The 23,548-nt window shown below is 38.5% G+C and overlaps 1 protein-coding gene across 4 annotated transcripts in view; it reads right to left on the reverse strand.

Moving 5' to 3' along the window:
• TECPR2 (tectonin beta-propeller repeat containing 2) overlaps positions 1 to 23,548 on the reverse strand; it is a 70,146-nt gene that overhangs the window by 15,258 nt on the left and 31,340 nt on the right. For 2 of the 4 annotated variants that reach the window (XM_067555027.1, XM_067555028.1), the window contains exons 12-17: positions 22,789 to 22,969; positions 21,103 to 21,244; positions 19,416 to 19,656; positions 16,960 to 17,049; positions 12,600 to 12,833; positions 7,421 to 7,569 (exon numbers count right to left, since the gene is read on the reverse strand). In XM_067555027.1, coding sequence (XP_067411128.1) covers positions 7,421 to 7,569; positions 12,600 to 12,833; positions 16,960 to 17,049; positions 19,416 to 19,656; positions 21,103 to 21,244; positions 22,789 to 22,969 — 1,037 coding nt within the window. Of the gene's footprint in view, positions 1 to 7,420; positions 7,570 to 12,584; positions 12,834 to 16,959; positions 17,050 to 19,415; positions 19,657 to 21,102; positions 21,245 to 22,788; positions 22,970 to 23,548 lie in introns of those variants that run through there. The other 2 variants (XM_067555029.1, XR_010921163.1) reach the window with 2 other exon arrangements.

Here is a 23,548-nt window from a genome sequence, read left to right on the forward strand (position 1 = left end):
TCGGAAAGCATCTCTAGGATAGTCAGGCAAAATCTATTCATATTGCAAATGAAAACAGATGTTAGACTTCAGATGAACTATCTTCTGTGCTCCACTGTAAATACTTTCAAGACTAAGGCAGATTCTAGAGAAACTTAAGTTAAAATTAAAAATCACCCCCAATACAGAAATTGCTAAAATTGATGACAATACTGTAAGATTCACTTCAGAGGAGCTCTTCCCAAAATTCCAATTAAAGTTCCAGGTGCCAAGCAAAGGTATGATCCAAAATTAGAGTCTGATATTGTGGAGTGCTCAGCACTTCCTGCCAGGTGCTGAACATTCACAAGATCACTGAAGTTGATGGCACTCAGTTCCTCAGAGGTCACTTGGTTTATTTCATAGGATTGGGGCCTACATGAAGAAAGAAGGGATGATTGGGCACAGACCCATAGATTTACATGCTACATGCTTAGTATGGTTTTGTTTCCTTTTGTCCTCTTAGATAAATGGTCAAAATATCTGAGGGTTAGCACCAGGGAGTCAATCGTGTTTCTCTTTCATCTGCAAAGAGACTAAGCAAGAACCGATACTACAGATAAAGAACCAGGAAGGTACTAAAACCGGAACCAGCCAATGTTATTTTGTTTCTGCAAAAACTTTGACTGAATGGCCTTACGGGGTCAAGGCAATGGTCCATCTACCCCAGTATCCTGTCTTCTGACAGTGGCCAGCGCCAGATGCTTCAGAGGGAATGAACAGACCAGGGCAATTATCGAGTGATCCATCCCGTTGTCCAGTTCCAGATTCTAGCATTCATATGCTTGGGGACACCCAGAGCTTGGGATGGTGTCCCTGACCATCTTGGTTAATTGCCATCGATGGACCTATCCTCCATTAACGTATCTAATTATTTTTTGAACTCAAGTTATACTTTTGGGCATTCACAGCATCACCTGGCAATAAGTTCCATAGGTTGACTGTGCGTTGTGTGAAGAAGTGCATCCTTCTTAATTTCACTGGGTGACCCTTGGATTTTCTGTTATGTGAAAGAGTAAACACTGAGTCACTTTTCTCCACACCATTTATGATTTTATAAACCTCTATCATATCCCATTTAGTCGTCTCTTTTCTAAGATGAGCAGTTCCAGTCTTTCTAACCTCTCCTCAGATGGAAGCTGTTCCATATCCCAAATCATTTTTGTTGCCCTTCTCTGTACTCTTTCCACTTCTAATAAATCTTTTTTGAGATGGGGTGACCAGAACCTCATGCAGTATTCAAAGTGTAGGCATACCTTAGATTTATATAGTGGCATTATCATTTTTTCTGTTTTATAATTTACCTGTTTCCCCATGGTTCCTAACATTTTGTTAGCTTTTTTTGCTGCTGCTGCTGCACGTAGAGCAGATCTTTTCAGAGAACCATCCACTAAGACTCCAAGATCTCTTTCATGAGTGGTAACAGCTAATCTAGACCTCAATCATTTTGTAAGTATAGTTGAGATTATGTTTTCTCATGTGCATTACTTTACCTTTATCAATACTGAATTCCATCTGCCATTTTCTTGCCTAGTCAGTTTTGTGAAACCCCTTCTCAGTTCTGTGCAGTCAGCTTTGAACTTAAATATCTTGAACAATTTTGTATCATCTGCAAACTTTGCCACCTCATTGTTTACCTCTCCCTTTTTACAATACTGTTTCTTCTTAGGCAGTTTTAATGATTGGTTACGATACACAATGAAATTTGAATGGGTCACAGATTTTTAACATTTGTGCAGAAAATTATATTATCCATCTTAGTGCAGTTAGAATTCTAGCAGTTTTCTGTTGATGGTAAAGTCAAGCTGAAAGACCAGACAAAAGAATATAGATTTATTATTTGTACTCCTATAGTGCTTAGGAGGCCTACTCTTGGACCAGGCCTACTCTTGGACCCCCATCATGCTAGGCACAGCACAAACAGAACAAAAACCCTGTGTCTGTCCTAAGGAGCTTATGATTGTTAGAAGTAGGCTGCTTAGAGGAAATGTAGAAAAATTTTCAGGATTCACTAACTTGAAATGCTCAGACTACAAGAGATCATTTACATGAGCAGTACTCATTTGCTAATTAAAGAGTGGATGGCAGTTACACACAGTGGTCAAACAGTAGCCATCTAATTAGGTAAATTCTTTCCCTTCAGTGGTAGTCACGAATTAAATTAAAAATTTGGTTTAAACATGGTAACTTCATTCCACCTTATTCTCTCCACAAAGTCTTTGTTATAAAGTGGAGTAGAGATTAGTAGGTGAATTGCTTTTTCTCTGTCTATTTTTGTAATTGTGTCTACTTTATTTCTTTAGACTGGGTGTCTTGGAAGCGCTAAATCTGTATTTATATTTCATGAACATTCTATAGCACGGTGTATCCAGATACACAATATAGTGTAGTGTTATCTTTGTATTGCATGTAAGCAATAAAATGAAATGTTCTCTGTATTTGCTGTAGTCAAATCATATCACAGATTTTTGATCAGTCTAGTCAATGGTTTTATATGGCAGCTCCCTTAAGGCAAAGGGATCATTGACAGTTTTAAACATGTGACTTTTAGAAGCGTAGAAACTACAAAATGCAACAACTAGAAGTCTAGCAAATCACCATTCAATATTTTTCACAGCACTTAATCTTGTCTTCTTACTGACCACAATTCTAAGATGTTGAATAAGACAAAGAAGAAACAAACAAGATGATATAGCATACCTTCTTTTACATGAAGGGATCCAGATTGGGGGGAAGAGGATGGAGAGATGATGAGAACAGGATTGCCTACCTATCAGTTTTAGGGTAGCTAATGATTTAGAACAAATTAATAATACAGAATGCATGTATCAGATTCACCTTTCTTAAAAGTAGAGGTGGGGTTTAATTCTTAGCTGATTTTATTCTGATTCAAGACTTATTAAGACTGCATTATTTCTGAATATAGCCTATGAAACTGCTTGAATATTAATATATAAGGAATGCTATGATGGTATCAGTATTCCAAAGATGTACTGTTAAAGCAGAGCCTGTAGTAGCTTATGGGCACTTCATGAGCTCTGGGATACAGAAAATCCTATTCTTTTTGACATTCATGAGAGATTGAAATTTAAAACTAGCTACATACATTCTATATTTTGAGAGAGCTTCTGTACCTCAAGCAACTGAAACAGTTTTGTCCTTTGATTTTCTTCTTTAAATAGAAAATATCATTGAACTGTTCATAAATATTTCTGACAATACTCTTGCTGCAATGAATATATAATGATGCAGTATAAACTCTGTCAAGTCAATTAAGGGACAAATATCAATAAAGGAGCAGATAAAAGTATACTAGATATTATTCAATGAATGGCTCATTAATCAGGCATTGATTTGTTACATTTGCTAGCCAAATGCTAAGTTAGCATTTGGAAATCATTTTAATGTATTTTCTTATTTTGCATTCAATCTTCATATGTGCATTAATAATTGTCCTTTTAATGCTCTTGTAATGACTTGATCTAATGCCCTGGAATTGCCTCAGGCCTATTATATAACCCATCAGTTTTCATTTTCCCTGCAATAAATAGTTTGAATTTTTTGCCTTTTGATATTGACTTATTAAATTTGCAATGCTGAAATTTGGCTAGAGGACATGAAAGAACTACACTGCTCTGGGTACAAGAAAGTTATCCACTAGAAACACTGCATCTGATGGTGAAGACCATGTCACCCAGATGCTCTGGGAGCTGTAGCAAATAACTATGTTCAGCCTTATCCAGTTAGTAAAAGCTAATGGATTGTCAGAGATTACTTTAATTTGATATTTTCTCTGTTGGAAAGCTCAGATAAAGTAGAAAACAGGTTGGTGGTGCTTTTGCATTTTTGTTTTCATTTTAAGTAATTTTACTTATGGGAAAAATCCATAACTGGTATTTTAATTCCCCCTCCCCCCGCTTTCTACATAGTCTATAGGCAGAAACTTTGCCTATTACTGATTATGTCAGAATGAACCATCTGCAGCAGCCACAGAACAGCAAGTTACATAATCTATCTTCTCTTGCTATAGTCATTGCTCAAAGGACAGTTGGTGGTAACTTATTGATCTGTCCCTCTCCTCTGCAAAACACCCTCCTCTTCAAAAAAAGGACCCACCACCTATCAGTCTCACATCAGTCAATCCCAAGCAGTCAAGAAGCCTGAGCACTGATGTGCTAAATTATGAGGTGCAATTCAGAGCCTTATTTCTCTGATCCCTGCTCCCCTTTTACTGCCATCACTAATCCCCTGAGAGAAAAGGAGCTGGCAGTCACAAGACAAGCAAAGCTAAGAGGGAATGATGTAAAAACAACAAGCTGTTGCAATTATTCTGGCTGTGATTTACCTTCATTCCATACTATGAACTTTTAAGAACACTGCATTTTAAAATATTCGAGAAAAATTCTGTAATGTTGTTAATGTGACTGGAAGATTGCGGTTTTATCACAGTGAAGAACACCACACTAGCCACTTTTTGCTCCACTAGCAAATTAAAAAAAAACAAAAAACCCACACATCCAAATTTTATATTTCAAAACTTCATTTTATCTCTTTGCCCATGTGTTATTCAAAATGAATTATTATATAGCAGCACCATAACCCACAATCTTTCTAAAAGTAAGTTTAATGAACAGTAAGTATAGTAGGTCAGTAAGTACCAGCCACATTTAATAAGTTGCCATTTAGGAATACACACATACACATAACATAAGCTTTATATAAAAAGCTTATATGAGCTTGAAAACTATACTCACCAATTGCAATTGGGAAGCTTGCCCTGAAAAGTTAGGGGACCCTACATCAACACCTTCTGCAAAAAGGTAAAGATGGGATTTACAGCTGTGCTATGCCAAGCACAAATCCAGTGGAAGCCACAGGGTGCTCAGTGCCCCTGAATATCAGGCCCTGATTTTTATGGAAATAAAAGCATAAGTTTCTACCCTTTATGGTTATAAAGATAATATGCAGTTCACCTTTAGAAAGTTAACTGATCCAAAGTTATTTTCCTGAATCTGCAGTCAGTTCTATGGACTCTAATGCCAAGCAGAAACAGAATGAAATTAATAGTCTCTGGTCAGTTTTCTTACTGTTATTCAGAACCCTGCAGGGAACTATTAATCAAGCCAAATTCACACTCCTGCTTAGAAAACCTATACAGCTGCAGTCAAGGCAGACACTGGAGTTACTTATGAGAGAAGATGACGAGAGTCCGGAGAAGTTTTGAATAAGAGATACTCACCCACCTTAGTTCACAGGAAGCTAGGGAAGAGATGGGAAACATTCTCCCTTCCTGCAGCAGAGAAGTGGTGTTCCAAATGTACAAAAAAATTGAAAAATGAAGCCCCCAGAGTCCAGAGACGACAGCCTGAGAGGAACCCCAGAACCACTGCCTTATCAGCACATATGTATGTGAATAAATGTTTGAAGGGTGTGGAGTGGCAGGGAAGGGAAGGAAGATGGGCTTCTCACCACTGGGTGCACTGGGTGAGTAATAGCGGGTCTCCACGCCCTCATCTTTATATATCTACTGCTGCCTAGCAAGTTTACTCTTCTGGCGAGTAGATAAATAGATAAGTATCTCTTGGTTCTATTACATGCCTATAAAGCAGCTGTTTTAATAAAATCTGCCATTCTTAGTAATGATGGAAACAAGACACTATGAGCTTTGCAACAGTTAAGAAAAATTCTTTAAAATAGAATTACACAAATTGTGTGGGGGCATTGGGCAGGAAGAACATATTTTCAGGATAAGTTACTGTCTTTAACAAACTCCAAGAAGTCCTGTAGCATTTCGAGATCTAGGAATTACAAAATTTGAACATGGCAATTGCAGGCCTAACGTCAGCACTGGGCACATTGATACAAACTATAGTAAATGACAGAATCATCGGACACATAGATGAACATGATTTGTTGGGGAAGAGTCAATGAGGCTTTTGTAAAGGAAAGTTACGTCTCACCAATCTAATAGAGTACATGGACAAGGGTTACCCAGCCAATATAGTGTATTGAATTTTCAGAAAGCCTTGACAAGGTCCCTCACCAAAGGCTTTTAAGGAAACTAAGTAGCCATGGAATAAGAGGAAAGGTCCTTTCATAGATCAATAACTGGCTAAAAGAAGGAAAAGAGTAGGAATAAACCATCAATTTTCACAATGGCAAGTGGTGAACAGCACTTCCAGTGTCCCTCAAAGATCTGTACTGGGACCTGTATTGCTCAACATAATCATTAGTTATCGGGAAAAGGGAGTGAACAGTAAAGTGTCAAAGTCTACAGATGATACAAAATTATTCAAGGTAAGTCCAAAGCTGGCGGTGATGAGTTACAGGGGGAATCTAACAAAACTGGGTGACTGGGCAACAAAATGGCAGATTAAATTCAGTGTTGAGAAGTGCAAAGTAATGCACAATGGAAAAAATAAATTCCAACTACATATACAAAATGATGGGTCTAAATTAGCTGTTACCACGCAATTTAAGAGATCTTGGTATCAATGTGGATAGTTCTCTGAAAACTTCAGCTCAACGTGCAGCAATGGTCAAAAAGGCTAACAGACTATTAGGAACTAATAGGAAAGGGATAAAAAAAAATAAGACCAAAAATATGATGATGCCACTATATAAATCTATGGTGCATTCACACTTTGAATATTGTGTCTAGTTCCAGTTGCCCCAACTCAAAAAGGATATAGTAGAACTGGAAGAGGTTCAGAAAAGGGCAACAAAGATAATCAGGGGTATGGAATGATTTACATATGAGGCGAAACTAAAGATTAGGGCTATTCAGTTTAAGAAAGACTATAAAAGGGAATCGGATAGTGATCTATAAAATCATGAATGATGCGGTGGAAAAAAGTGTTCTTTTCCCTTTCCCACAATACAAAAAATGGGTCAGCTGATGAAATTAACAGGCAGCAGGTTTAATACAAACAAGAGGAAGTACTTTTTCCTCACAATGCACAATTAACTTGTGGAACTCATTGCCATGGGATGTTGTGATGGCCAAAAGCATAACTGGATTCAAAAAAAGAACTAGATAAGTTCATGGAGGACAGGTCCATCGATGACTATTATCCATGATGGTCAGGGATGCAACCCCGTGCTTGGGGTGACCCTAAATTTGACTGCCAGAAGCTAGGAGGGGAAGACTGGGTGGATCACTCCAACTGTCCTGTTTTGTACCCTTCCCCTGAAGCTCTAGTACAGGCCACTGTCAGAGACAGGATACTAGGCTAGCTGGACCATTAGTCTGACCCAGTATGGAAGTTTTTATATTCTTAAACTCTCAGTTTTCAGGATCCTCATCTGCCATCTTTTCAGAAGGAAAAGGGTTGAAGTTCCTTCATTTTCAAGGCAGAAAGTTCAATTACCACATTTAAAAATTTATGATTGACTGTTTTACCTGTACAGGTGGCTCAATCATTATCCACGCAGGAAGCATCAAACTTGGGTTTAGAGGCTGAGTTCCTACCCGAAAGTAAACGCCGCCACTAGTATCACAGGCCCAGATGTGCTGATTTCCACATGCCAAACTGGTCAATTTTATAGATCCTAATGATGAAGAGACTGTTAATGATTAGGCATTATCTTTTAAAATTCAGCTAATAATCTCCATTGTAGAACTTGAAACTTGGGTTTATGGAAATAATTCTAAAAAACTAACAGAAAAGCGTTCAGTACAGTCAATACATCTTGGTAAAAAGGAAGAACATTTGCATACAACTCCAGTCTAACTGTAAAGCAAACGGGAAAAAATTAAGATCTCATTTACATTTCATGCATTTATTGTAGCAATTTTCTCTCATCTGTCTAGAATGGCCTATTCCATGCAGTATGCTGCTATTAACAAACAACATTTTGACAGGGCATCATGTTCTATCACCACTACTAGAGAACAATGCAATTCAAATGATTATCAGCAGAGATTAAGGAGGAGGAACAATATGAAATATACATTTTTTCTATGCTTTGGGAGACAAACTTTCACTTGACCTAAATTGAACCCTCTTCTGTAGCTGGTCCTGCTTATAGAATCTTAATGGTCTAGGTCTATAAATAAATGTCAGCCATGAACATTCCAAACATTACCAGCAAATGCTAAGGGTGGCTTCATATTTCAAGGTTAACATGCCTTCATTACTTGTGTGCCACAAATAGGGAGACACTTTTCAAACAGGTTTTATACTCAACACAACTTTCATGTGAGCACTATAAAAAATTAAGAAACCTGTATCAATGTTTTAATCCTACATAAACCAGCAACATGGAGGCATAAAGTTCTGAAACAAGTGTGTTTCAGAGTTCTTAATTTTATTCTCTTTCACAACCAGATTACAAATACCCACCAGATCTAGCTGTGAAATGTCTATGATTTACAAGGATGGGAAAGAAAGCCTGTATGATACCGTAGACTGAAATGAATTGTAAATTAGCTGTGATCTGAAGAATTCTCACTCTTTCACTTAAAAATGTCCATATTATCCATTACAGTTAACATTTGGATTTTTTTCTAGTGTTAGGAAGGCATGCACAATACTAAGTAGTGGAAGACGAACTAACAACACAATCAGGCTGTATACTGAATGCTTTGGTCAGATGCTAAATGAAAGAATCTCAGACTGGTTTATTAACATGGTAGCTGTTTGGGATACTTGTTATTGGACATAATGTTCTCTTGGGGAAGTGAAATCTGGCAACTAATTCTGCATAAAGCACATCACATAATACTTTTCACTTTGATTAGAAGATGCAACTTTATCCTCTAAATTGTAGGCTTATAGCATTTGTCTGAGCACAGGTTCTATAATGTATTGTTAAAAGCTTGTAGTAAAAAGACACTAGCTGTAGACAGTTTTAACTTTTGGTTTATTATAATGGTGAATGGATTCATTCATAGATCAACACTATTTGGCATTAAACCATTTGTGTTTTGGCTCAAAGGAAAAAATCTTATGGCTTATTTCTAAACCCCTTTATTTTAAAATTTATATTAAAATAATCACAGATCAAAATTTTATTGCAAGGAGCACACATTTCTACTGCAGTTTGACATACAGCTACAAAGTCACTATTTAAATAAAATCTGATTACTCCTTTCAGGACAAAGTCTGTTTGACAGTAACAGTTTTATGAGATACAAGGAGGGTGAGGTAGTATCTTTTACTGAACCAACTTTTGTTGGTGAAATAGACAAACTTTCAAGCGCCACAGAGATGAAGACTAAATAAAAGATATTACCTCACCCATTTTGGGTCTCATATTCTGGGACCAACATAGTTACAACACTACAACAGTAATAGTTTTGTCACATGGTGTCTCAGCTGTTTAAATATTTTGATCCAAATAAACATCAGCTTACTTAAGGGGGGAGTCACATGTCACCTATATGGCACTGCTGGTATTATTTACCTCTAAAGTAAAATGATACTCCAAAATGCAATCCTTATGTAAACATTTTCAGCTTTTTTTTTCTTATTGCTTTTACCTTAAGGAAATGCTAACAACCACCATTCATCCACAAAAAGAGGACTGAGTTCTATCTACTTGTGATTCAGAGACACTGTTTATTGTTAAAGGGTACTTTCTACTGTGTTTAGTAACTTTGATATTGATAGTGTAAACCTTAATCAAAACAATTTACCAGATATTATACTACAGCACATAGCGTAAGGACTGGAGAAGGGTACAACTGACGTAATATAAAATATTTCATATTTATTCTGGGAACATGCTCATCCAACACTAAAGTCTGTATCTCTTTTTACAACTGTTGTATGAATTTTTCAAGACTGTTTACTACTTTTACATGAGTAAAACTTGCATCTTGATTTGAAAATTTTATTATAGTTGAAATTTCTTAAACCACAATATAACAAGCTAAAGCCCTGATTCAGTAATTCACAGCATGTGAATGCACTGCTGTGCCAGAACAGAGCCCCATTGACTGCAGAGATGCACCCAAATGCATTAAAGCAGGGCTCGACAAATTTGCATCGTAGCTAGGAGCCAGTCCCAAAATTAAGGAGCCAGACAATGTGGGCCCAGCAGCGCGCCCCACCAGAGCGCAGCAGCCGTTCTCCCCTCCCAGCCCCACCCCTTTCCCACAACAGGGGCCCAGTGGCAGGGAACACTGGCTGGAGTGCAGCAACCGCAGTGCTCCCCCCCGGCCCCACCTCTCTCCCACAACGTAGGCCCAGCAGCGGGTTGCCCTGGCTGGAGCATGGCAGCTGCTCTCCCCTCCCGGCCCCACCCCTTCCCCCCTGCCCCGCTCCCACAACATGGGCCCAGCGGCAGGGCGCCCCAGCTGGAGCACCGCAGCATTCCCTCCTCCTGGTCCCAATGCCACATGAACGCAGTGGCGTCCTGGCCAGAGCGTGGTGGCTGCTCCCCGAGACCTAATCTTTCATTGGCAGAAATACTAGGCACCAGAATTAAATTCCTAGGCATCATAGCGACCTGGCGCCCGGGGTTTGTCGGGCCCTGCATTAAAGGACTGTTCTCCAGAATGGTAACAAGATGATGCAAGATGTTTTATTGCACCATTCTGCTATTATCTATGATTTCTTGGCCTTTTCCCCCTTCCACTGGTCAACTGAGCTGTAACAACCATTTCTTAGTTCTTAAACCATGTGTCAACTATTTAAGAACGTTGTCTATAGAAATCAATACTAAAAAGGTATTTAACATGATTTGAGTAAGTTAACCAAGTGCATTATAACTATTGTAAGATGCACTACACTAATATCTGTAATTTACTGCGAAGATTAAGCAGACTTTCTATACATCCACCAATGCATGTCAAGGGAGAAAAATACAAATTGAAACACTCCTGACCCATAATGAGAGCTCCTATAGTCTTCTCAGGAGTTTACATATTATAACAATGACTGAAATGACTCCCAGCTGCTAAGCAGATTTAAAATTTTAGTGCCCATCCTCTAGCCCTCTCCCCCCTCACTGGCTCCCAGAGCCAGGCTGCCCACACTAGGCAAATATTTGTTTAATACAGACTGGAATCTTCTACTACAAACCTCACTGTGTGATTTATGTCTAATATGTCACATATGCCATGGACCTCTCAGAAGTGAGAAATGTACCAAAACTGATAAGAGGGCAGTGTGGCCCACAGTATGCAGCATGGGGTGGGGGTGGGAAGACCTGTGTTCTATTCCCAGCTCTGTTCTGGGTCTGCTGGGTGATCTTGGGCAAATTACTTTGCCACTCTATGCCTCAGTTTCCCCATCTGTAAAACGGGGATAGTGATGCTTATCTTCTTTGTGACACATTTGAGATCTACTGAGGAAACTCTATATCAGTTACGAATTACTAATAAATATTTCAGTTTCATGGTTATCACCTAAACTGCTAGAAAAATAATTATTACAGGAGAATTCCACAGCCCTGCTAGGCAAGTAAGGGAGTCTGTTGGTGACCTCAACCAGGGACCAATGAGTGTGAGACAGCTAGAGATGCATTCAAATTTAAGACATCTTGGTAGCTGGGAGCCAGTCCAATTAAAAAGAACCAGGTCATATTCCAGGCTGAAAACTTGATATCTGAAGTTTTAAACAGACTTTTTTTGGTGCATAACTTATGTTTAAACTTTTTTTTAAAATAATTGTATAAACGGTTAAAATATTTGATTGTTATGTTATAAAAATGAAGTCTGCTGCTTATACTTGCCTAGCTTAAAACACAGTTGAACTGATTTTGATCCAGCTTAAAAAGATTTCACCTTCGATCTGATACCAAATGCAGAAAATTTCATCCCAAAAGGAACTGTGAAAAAGTTAAGAGCAACTTCGGAAGCAGTGTTAGAAAGGATTTCATTCTTAATTATGTCACCTACCCAAGAATCAATTCGCTTGTTTCCAGGAGATGTGCATACAATATAGTGTGGCAGCTAATGAACAGTGCACAACGTTAAAGACTTTAAGATAGGAAGTAGAGACTATCATAGTCAACTGAGAGAAACTATAAAAGAAATATACATGTAGAATAAAATTGGCTGAACTGGTCAGTAGCCTGGACATTCAATGGAAGAATGTTCTAATGACCACAAGCAGTCACAGACTACGATTTTAGGTCTCATCCAAACAAAGACAGCAACTTCAGCAGCACTATATTCCCCAATGTCATGCTGAGGCATAAATTCAGTATCAACTTGAACAGGAGAGCATCACCAACTGAATCACTAGCACCACTTTCTGAAACAGTTTTCCTTGAAGGGCTCCCACCCAAGTACTGACTGCTTTGCCTGATGAATCAGACAGAAAAACAAAACCAAAAAATACACAGGATACCATCAAGTGAACAGTGAATACCTAATATTGCCTTCATAGTAAAAGACTATCTAAAGCATGCCTGCTATTGGAAAGCCCTGGGATTTTTTCTGACATTTTATGACATTGGAAAATTATACATCTTTACTAATACAGCAGTTATTTTCAGGTGTTATTAAATCCAAGAAATCTTAAAATTTCAATTGGTATTCACAAAGCAAATGAAAAATGCAGATTTTTTTTAAAAAGTCTGTTTAAAAATAAGTTAAGATTCTTTTCACTTACAACAAAAAGCCATACCTAGCTGTGAAAGTTCCAGTTTTGTCCAGTGCATCCCAGCTGGGCAACTTGGTGAAAGTGTTCTGATAAAGATCTGTCCCGTATTATCCAAACCCCATATGGCGTCCTGGCAGGCCGAATAACACACCATTTCAGCATCAGGCGGTAGCTGCACTGTAGAAGGACGGAACTGAGGATTCTGATCACTGACACAAAACAGATCCTTATTGGTTTGGCATAGCCACAGAAAGCTCCCTATGGAGAGAATGTGTGTGTTATTGTTAAAACCACTCCTAATCCACTCTCTAAAACTTACATAGTTGCTTCACTCTACCAGTAAGTGATCAGCACATTTTAAAAACAAAACTATCAGTCTTCTAAAATGTGTTCTTGTGTCAAGACTTTCAAATCTAAATTCCTGGAGTTAGGTTCCGAAGTCCAGAGTTAGGTATCTAAATAAGTGGACTGATTTTCAGAAGTACTGAGTATTTAGCACTTTATTTGGGAATACAAATTAATGTACATACATGCGCGCACACACGCACACCATGCGACCACTTTTGTCATTCTTCTACATTGCTTGCAATCTCTTCTCCCAAAATTTCATTGTTTGTTTGGTTTTTCCTTGATTCTCAGGCCAGATCTAGACTGCATATTTTGCCAACACAGCTATGTTGGTCATAGATGTATGACCGAAAGCACTCTTGTACTCACACCCTATACACTACTGTAATAATCTGTACATAATATGCCTTGTGAGGGAACATTTGAAAACTAATAACTCGCTGGTCATCATCATCATGCTGAAATGTATGTAGCAACATTATATGTAAAGTTATGAATTCCCCCTGTATGACATTATTAGCACTTGTTTAACTACTTTTGCTTAGGATGGTCTGTCTGGTTTTAAACAAAAAAGTCTATCCTAACCAAAGGAATGTGTGTGTTTATCTCAATTTACATATAAGTAGTAAACAGGGACCTCAAAACAGCAGGGGGAGGAGATGGCAGGAAACTGAACAATTGCATTTTACCAAACAAATGGGGGAGGAAAGAGCACAGGGCCTCCTGCATCACCGGACTGTATGTCACCCTCCTCACTGTTTGGATAATCTTTACTTTGAGGGGTAACCTTCAGATTAATCCTCTTCAAAAATTTATTGGATTATAAAAGAAAAGGGCAGAAAACCACAAGCTCTCTCTTTCACCCAAGACAACAAAGGCACCAGCACCTTTGGGCCTCTGGGAGAGATCCTGACCGAAGAGAGGGTCAGTCACCCTCTTGCTGGAAGACTGGGTGAGAAAGGCCATCTTTAACAAAACATTGAACCAAAACTTGCTAGATTAAGTTTTAGATTTTTAGATGCATGTTTTCACTTTTATTTGCTGATAATCATTTCTAACTCTCTCATATACTTGAATACACTTAAAATTCTGTTTTCATTAATAAACTTTTTTTTATCTTAACCTAAACCAATCCAGTGCTGTGTTTAAACTGAACTGTAACTCCAGTTAAAATAGAAAACGATTGAATATTCACTGACCCTTTAAGAAGTCAATCTTAATATCTCTGATTGTTCCAAGACAAGGATGAACATTTCAGAACACACATTTTTGGGAAAATTTGGAGCTGGGGAGTCTGTGAAGTCACCATACCAGTTGTTAAGCAAGGCTGGTGAAAGCCAATGGAAATTTTTTGCATCACAGGCAGGCTCCAGAATCCAAAGTATTGTATTAGGGAGCCCTGCTCCATAGACAGAATGCATGCTTGTTGCCAACTATGGGTGTCCCAGACAGACAGCCACAGTGGCAAGACATTGTGAGGCACTCAGGGATACAGGGTAAGAGGTGACAACTCTTCACCGGTCTGGACTGTACCCCAGAATGTGACAGGGGGTGAAGAGCTGTAACCTCTGACCTTAGTACAGACAGTTATACCAGTATAACTGCATCTGCACTTGGGCTACGTCTACACTGACTATGGCAAATTCACTGCTGTCAGATCGATTTTTCCAGTTCAATTGAGCGGCAGTGAAGATACTCAATTGATCTGGAAGTCAATCTAATGAAACCACCTCCCCAAAAAGCGTAGCGCTGCATCAATGGGTACACATTTCCTGTTGGTGCAGCAGAGATGGCGCGCTAAACAGAAGTTACGAAGTCAAAGGGAACTTTTCAACTGCCACCAAATTTTGCCGGCAGTGTAGACCAGGCCTCAGAGCACTTTGCCGACATAGGGCTTAATCTACACTATATTGTTTTGCCCATATTGCTATGTCAGTGAGAAGTGTGAAAAGAAGATCACACCCCTTAGCCAATGTATGTGGGCTGGCAAAACTCCCAATGTAGATATAACTATGCAAGCAGAGCTCCTTCTGTCACAGTTTACACTGCATCTTCCCTCAAAGGCTCTGCTGGAACAATTTTGCAGGCAAAGCATCTGTAGGATAGACAAGCCCTACTAAATGAGTATAGCCTCCCAGCGAAGTGCTCCTAGTGTAGGCCTAGCCTCAGCATGAACATGTCCCCATCATCATTATTCATTTTCTCCACAAAACCCAGTGATCTCAATTTTGCATTCAGCCTTGCCTATAAAATGAAGATCAGAACTGATGCCAGTCACTGAAGCAAAACCCTAGTGTAGACAAGGTAACCCACAATTTGCACCATAGCAGTTTTCTGTCTGAAACACAATAAACTGCAAATTACAGCTTACCTAGACTACTGGTGGCTGGCCATGAATGGTAGGAACTGGGGCAAATACCCAACAGACAAGGCCTTAAGCACCTTGAAAATATTTCAGAAGTGTTTCCTTAACATGAATCCATCCACTTCCTAACAGTATATTGGATACATTAACCTCAGAATGTATGCAATTAAGGGAACGTTTTTATTTTTAAGAAATTACATTTATGCTTATAAAGAAAACAGAATAATCATTTTTTCAGTCCCCAAGAGCGTAAGGATGTGGTTAAAGCACTGGACCTAGATTCGGGCAATTTGAGTTCTATTCCTAGCTCTAACACAGCATCCTGACTGATTTTGAGCAAATTATTCTCTGTCTCAGTTTCTTCTTCCATAAAATGGAGATAACTTAGCTCTCACAGGTGTGAGGCGAGACTCAATTCATTAATATCTGATGCAGCAGTGAAAAGTAAGTGAACAAAATACTTTTAAGAAATCACCTTATTTTAATTTTTCTTGCCATGCTACAGTCTACCAGTTATGATGGCAAAAACTGAAGGTGGTAGCAACTCACTTGCTGGAGAGTTTACTGACTCCAGTAAAGTAACAGGCTAGACTGCCTGGCCTATTCCCCTCTAACCTGGTGGTGCTGCTTTAAAAGAATAGACCTCTGTAGCACCAAACAGTCCACATTAGTAGCAAGAGTACAGATTAGAAACTGAATATAGAATATGGTATTGAAGGACAGAAGTAGCACAAGAACAAGTACGGTAAATTGCAAATGATTGATGAGAAAATGTGGATTACTAAATGCTTGTACATGCTATCACTTATGTCGCTCAGGGGTGTGAATAAGCCACGCCCCAAGCAACCTAAATTACACTGATCTAAGCACCAGTGTGGACAGCACTGTCGGTGGGAGAGCTTCTCCTGCAGGCATAGCTACCACCCCTTGTGGAGATAGCTCTCCAGTCAGCATAATAAAAGCTCTCTCCAATCGGCACAGCATCTTGACCGGACGCACAACAGTGGTGCAGCTGAGTGCTTCTAACATAGACTAGCCCTAAATTTCTCTCATCTTCATCTAATAAAGCACCTCAATGGAATTTGTAGATTCATCTTGCACTAGAGCAACATATGGAAAGTAACTAGCATATTGTAACACCGCAGGAAATAACAATAGGTCAGTAAAAAAGCACTTGAATTTTCAGACTGAATTTTGCTAAAAAAGTCTTCATGGGCCTTCCCCACCCCAATCTTTGGTGGCAGACCTACTGCTCCCACCTCCCTTCACCAACTCCTTAGCTTCTATGCTCACCACATGTCATATTTGGCTATATTTGTTTTCTCCTCCACATTTAGCTGCTCAACTTTCCTCAAAATGAGGGATACATAACCCCTTCAAAAGGGGCACTAAATATGCTATTCCTTGCATGAGCCAGTAAGGATGCTTGAAAAGCAGCACACCTTACTCAAGGCCATTCCACTACAGCCCCACCATGGTTTATCTCCTATAAATTTAGACAGCAGGAAATTCTAGCTTGCTGCAAAAATCTGGGATTTCTGCATACCTAATATACAAAAAAATCTGGACTAGTTCAGCATTATGAAACCTGTTAGAGTTGATAGCTGAAATGATTCTAACGCATGAAGTCAGTTTGACTATGGCATAAGCTTATACTGAAGATTCACTAACCTTCTTTAGTTGGAGCTGTGGAAGCTAACACAAAAGCCCATTTTGTGGCAGATGCAGTACCTCGAGGCACAATATTATTCCAATATGTTCCTGAAAAGAAAACAAAAAACAGCATGAGCATGAATCACACATTTTGCAACTTAAATTTTATGACAAATTATTTTGTTGGAAATTTTTTGAAAAATAAGGATTTTTGTTATAATCAAACTATTAAATTGTATTTGTTCTAGTCAATATTTGATATTACCATGGCCAAACATTCTAAAACCAAATGACTGTTCATTAAGACTGAAGAATGCAGTTTTTCTTCTGGGTCCACGTTTCCAACCAGTTCATGCTCATAACTTTAAGACATACTGTTTTCTTGTTTTTAAAAAAAAGTCATTATTTTTCATTGTTTTAAGTGCATTTAAGTTACTAAACAGCTTGCTACATCACCCTGGACAAACACCAATTCAGCACATAGATGAAGTCATCATGACAGACTCTTTCAGGTTTAAACATTTGGCAACTGTTCACAGTTGTGAATTATACCAAGTAGCAGTGAAATGTAAAGCCCACAAAAGAACTAAAATCTAATGTGAAGATTATGTCAACTGCTTCTCAATCCTGTCTGGAGGTTCCCCTTTGTTGCAAGCTTATATGAAATGATCTATTACAGGTCACCTTTTGTTCTAAGCACAAGCAGCAGCTTTGACCTTATAGTTGCAGTTGAAGATTGTGCTGACTCTTCAGCAAAGACTTATGTGACCTTTATAAATCTAAAACAGAAAAAGTGAGAAGGATATTCTTTCCCATCAAATGCCAAGTTTGTTACTTGCAACCTTCTGCCTTTCCAGGCATATACAACTATAATTAACTTTACGTGACCAGCAATGCCAGTAGTCAAGACTTCTGAAACGCAAAATCCAGTATATTGCCCATTCCCACTTAAATGACAAAAACAATGTTCCTAAACTTCTTGCACTTATGGCCAAACCTCACCTAAATTGGACTGACTGGGTATCATTCACAAATTGAAAGTTGTGAAGAGCAAATGAAGTCAGACTTTGTTGGGAAGACACTATTTGGTATTTTTAATCAGACAAATACAGTTCCATACAGCTATTTTCCCTTTAAAGTTGTTGATATAAAACATTAGCAACCCCACAAGCCAAACAAATTGAAAAGAAAAACATCTGCAAAACCTGCAGAGATCTCTTCAGATGACCTAGTTGTCAACCAATAAACTTTCCAGCATCAGTTTTCTGCAACTCTTTGCTTATGCTCGTTGAAATCATGTCAAGCAAATATTAAACTAGATTGAAGTGAGTAATCTTGAAATCTACTACTAAATTTTAATCTAAATCAAGATATTTAATCTAAACAAGAGTATTTGACAGATTTCCTGGGTAAATACTGGGTACAGTGCCACATAATCCTTCATGTCATCTAATGGAGAGAGAATCTTAAAGAGCGTCTAATCTGGCATTTCTTGGTTACTAGTACAATATGCTGCTATCAAGAAGCCATCAGGTAAACTTTTTTAGTAGAATAAGAGGACAGTTTTTATTTTCTCTATCTAGTCTGTCAAGTTTAGACATATAACTTTAGGAACATCTCTCACAAAGCACTGAGAGAAAGAGTACAGCTCTAAGCAGCCTCCAACAAGTCTAGGAAAATCTTGAAAATTACTTCACTGTTTGAGCAGGGCTCTTCACCTGGTTCCATCAAAGAAGGAAAGTCTACTGCTTAGAGCAGTATATTTTATAAAACAAATCAGAATGGCTTCAAGACAGCTGAAACAGCACATAGGCCTGCAGATGAAGCCAAGATTGCATGAGATGAGAGCACAGAAGTTAGAGGCTTCTGGCAGTAGACCAAACCAGTTATGACCTACAGCATTCATCTGCCAGGCTAAAGTCATTAAGTATCTTGTCTTAATGTTTAGCATGTTCTCTTATCAGATCATAAGCAGTAACACATTGATCATTTATCTAGATATATTTCCCAAAGTGATCACTATATTTATTATTATTTGTATACAGCACCATCTATATGTACTTTAGCACCTAGCTGTCCTAGTCATGGACTAAGACTCCATTGTACTAGGTACTATAGTGCATGGTTGCTTGATATTAATATGTAACTCTTCTTAATTCAAGAGATGGATGCATGCACTGAAAAGAAGCAATATGTCCTAGTTTGTGGAAAGCTTAAACTCTGAGCAACAGGGTCTCACTTGCCTTCTTCACAGTACTACTTTTAAAAGGGCAATTACTCACATAAAATGTTAAGATAGCATCTCTCAAACGGTCTGCATCCCCACTCCAGTTTAAGAAACAAGCTTTTACAACTTTTGTGGCTGAATTTTACCATGGGTAGGTACAGAGTGGATGCAGCAGTATTTTTTTTTTTAAAAGAAAAAAACAATATGAACAAAAACAAAAACACAATAGGTGTAAAAATGCACCAACCTATTAGGCTTCCCTTTGCTACATGGAACTCATTTTTGCCTGAAGAGATCCAGACACCACTACTGTTAACTCCAAGGAGGCTGGGCTGACATTGAAGCTGCTGTGACCAAAATGCCATTCGAAGTTTGTCCGCCACCTTCTCTACAGGAGCTTGGGCGGCTGTTGCCACTGCGTGGGTTGCATGGATTATCGTCTGGAACAGGCTGCATTGGTCAAACACTACGTAATCTGTAATGCTCACCTGGGAAAAAAAATGTTCTGGATAATCATATAAACTAGGGAAGAATTACAGGACCTTCCATAAAAAGATGCCTCACCTGCCTGCTGACTACGGTTCAGAAGTCTCAGGAACACTGTTCTAAGCCTCTCTACTGAGTGAGTGGAGGAAAAAACTCAAGTCTGATTTCTCTTGAGTTTTGATGGATGTAAGTTTCAGAAGCCCTGATTACAAACCAGAATCACAGAACAGCTAACAGCTTCCTATTAAATAAAACAAAACCCAACTAACCAAAACCACACACCTGCCCAAAATTTCCTAGTATTTTTATCTATTTGAAGAACTGCAGAACTCTGCTGCACCTGAAATCGCTTCATTTTGGGAATGGCAAGAGAGGGGAAAAAAGAATATCTTCTCTTCCCTGAAGTTGTCCTGGAGCCTGGTAACAAAGAGGTGGACCTTCATTTAGCTTCCCCAGAGGAAGTCTATTCATGAGACTTATGTGATCCGTTTGAACACGTTGGTGGCTTTCGGCAACAGCTCCCTAGTGGTCCTGACCCAGGAAACTTGCGGGATTACATGGTTAATTGCTCAAGCTCTGTTAAAAGCAAATAGGCATAACCATGCTTTGGAGCACTCCAAAAAGGAAGGTAATGATGAACATTCCATAACAGCAGCAAAGGTAAGACAACATACTGATAAAATTAGAAGCCAGCTCAAAACCATGTTGTCTATGCCAGGGGTGTTGGAACAGTTTTTACAAGGGGGGGGGGAGGGGGGGCTGACAGCCATTGAAGCAAACTGTTAAACCCTGCATACAATGGAATCCACTCCAATACACAGGATGTGGAAGCACTCCCAATTCAAGCACCTATGGTCCACATTGCTCCAACACACACACACACACACACACACACACACACACACACACAGAGTAAGATATTTTTGATTCAACTAGTCAAGAAAGAGAGGTATGGACAATTCACCTCACCCAGAGATGACTGGGGGGAGGTGGGGAGAACAGGGACCCAAGAACATAAGTAAGGCTATGAACAACATGATCAGGGATTCTATACTGATTCCAGAGTCTAAGCCCAGCAAGAATTGTTTTTGTCAATTTCCCTCACAGGCTCTGTAGGTGAAGGAAGCAGCTGTTTGGTTTGCAGATAGCTGCATTAAGTGAAAAGCAGCCTCCCTACATTTTTTTTTAAATTTGGCTAAAGGAAATTGTCCTGTCACTGTTTTATTTTCCTCTGTCTGAGCCTGAAATGTTTTTAACTCATTTTGGGGACCAGGTTTAAAAGGGGCCTCAGCCCCAGCAGTCTGGGGGTTCCATAACAAGGTATTAATAATGCTTGTAAGCCTCCAAGCAATTATTTCTTGGAATTTTTAGGCTCGGATCCCTGCAGGAAACCACCACCACAACCATGGAATGTGGACTTTACTGAAAATTGAATTAGGAGTACATACTTGCCACCAATGATCATCGTCTCCTTGTGGTTTCTTTGAAACTACACCAGTTCTGAACCATAGATTTCCATGTATGTCCAAAGCCCATAAAGTCTGTTGGTCTCCAAGAGTTATACACACTGGTTCCAAAGCTTGGATTTCACTGCAAATGCAAGAGTCATTTTAAAATACATAACACTCATTAAAACCTCCCTTTAAACCTTCAAAACGAGTATGAAGCTAGGGAGGAAAATGTTGTTACAACAAGAGCAGCAGTTTAGAATTTCTTCATATGGTACTATCAACGCGTAAACTAAAACACATCTCCCTTTTTATCCAGTAACTTAAATTTTATTAGATATCTTACTATGAGAGTAATTCTAAAGGCAAAAATAAGTCTCCAGGAATTGTTTTTACTTTTTGGAAATATCAGGACAAACATCATAATGGACCAGTGTTGAATTCTTAAGTACATAACACTACAGAAATCATAAAAATGGTAGCTATCTATTTTCTGCAAATACTTTAAAATGTAATGTCGCTAGCTTTTCTTGTTTTGATTTTGTTTCTCTCCATTGTGACTAGAACATTAAGAGTACAGAGAGCATAATCTTGAACTGACTATGACTACACAATAAGGACAGAAACTGACCTTGGTTTCAAAAGCTTCCTGTATGAAACACACACTTCTAAGCTCAGAGAAAACAGTATTTTTAAACAAAAAGTTAAATTGGCAATCCTATTCTGATAGTCACTTCCAAAATGCCTTCCAGAATAGTTCAGAAATCTCAATTTGCATCGATTTTAACAGTCCTAAAAGTTAAATCTAAGAACGTGCACCACACCTGATTTATAAGTCAATCTTGTGTATTTACATAGAAGAAAGTGATTCAATTTCAATGTAATCAACTTATATCTGATACAGATTTGAACACGACATTATTCTCCCCTCTCCAAATCTTTCAAGAACTAAATACAAGGGTCAGCCTAAAGGCTAATATTAAAATAATTACCTACTGGGAAAGAAATGGCATTGATTTATGCAGAAATAGGCACATTTCTCTACATTTTACAGGATAACATAACAGGATGTAACTACTCTCTAGATGATCAGAAAAGCAGAAGAAACTGGTGTGTTGCTGATAAAGCTAAAAGCAGGAATTCTGGTGAAAATAGCTACAGAAGTAAAACATACTTCCCAGAGTATCTGAGATGAATTTGGGGGTGAGAGATCCAGTAGAATTTCTAGTTTTGTAAGTGACTGACTGAAAAATCAGCTGTAAACATATATATGTATTCTTGAAAAATAAACTATTAAATATTTGGAGATCCAATTTAAATAATGGGAACATCATTATAGCATGAATCAACAAACTAAACAGTATTTTGTATAAAAGAGGCCTTTTTCATTAATTCACACTTCAAGGATTCTTCCATTGTTTCCCCTCCCATACATGCTTCTGTTAAACATCTAGCTGCCCACTACCAATGAACATCTTCCACGTAGTGTTATTTTTCAGCCCACTGACTCTGATTAAAGTGTGATGCAACAAGATGCACTGACTAGGGATGTGGTAACATGAGGCTTACACTTTGGATGCAAAACACTTCATAAGCAAAAGGTGAGTGGTTGAACTACCATACGATGAAATACCTACGAATGAAAGCAACTCTTTCGGTCATTCTGGTTAAACACTGCTCAATTACCTGACAATATCACACTTCCATTTTTCTCCTTCAGGACAGAAGCTGCTCACTCCCTCCCGATAGAGAAGCATCCGCTGCTCAGTCAGTGCCCACACAACACTGTTTCTGGATGTAACTTGAGACAGCGGATACATGCAATCAACCTTTACTGCTCTGGCACATGGACGATCCACACTCAGGCCTGGAAAAGAAACAAAGAAGAAAAGGTGTTGTCAAATCAGATAAGTTAGATCACAAAAGGGAAAAATCCAAGGAGCACCATTAACATTTTCTTTTATACTCACTTTACTGTTCTATCCATAAACTATTAACATTTAGTGTAAAAATGTTCAATGTATACTTTATTAACAAACAACATTGTACATCTACTAGAATATTGAATCCATAAACATTTTCAGTTTAATAACTTTTTGGTGAGCCCAAACATTCTCATTCTGCAATTTCCTCTCCTTCCCTCCTCCAAGTGGCAGTATCAGGAATCTCCATTTATAAGATGTTCATCAATAGCAGACCAGAAGTGACTTGGAATGAATCAACAGGTGAAAGCTCTTGTAATATCAAAAGACACTAGGCAATTATTGTACACATTTAGACATCCATTCTTCCAGATGGCATATTTTCCTGTCTAGAACTGTACACATGGTTGATTTTCGTGTCTGTAAGGGAAAAGCTCAAGAGAACTAGTTTTTCCTCAAGTTCTCAAGCTTCTGAAACAAAAGCAACTATCATCAGTCTAGGGGATACCAAAAAGAAAGTGATA

Source organism: Emydura macquarii, unplaced genomic scaffold (assembly GCF_026122565.2).
Source record: "Emydura macquarii macquarii isolate MOO-44397 ecotype Brisbane River unplaced genomic scaffold, CSIRO-AGI_Emac_v2 contig_1551, whole genome shotgun sequence".
NCBI classification, from domain to species: Eukaryota; Metazoa; Chordata; order Testudines; family Chelidae; genus Emydura; species Emydura macquarii.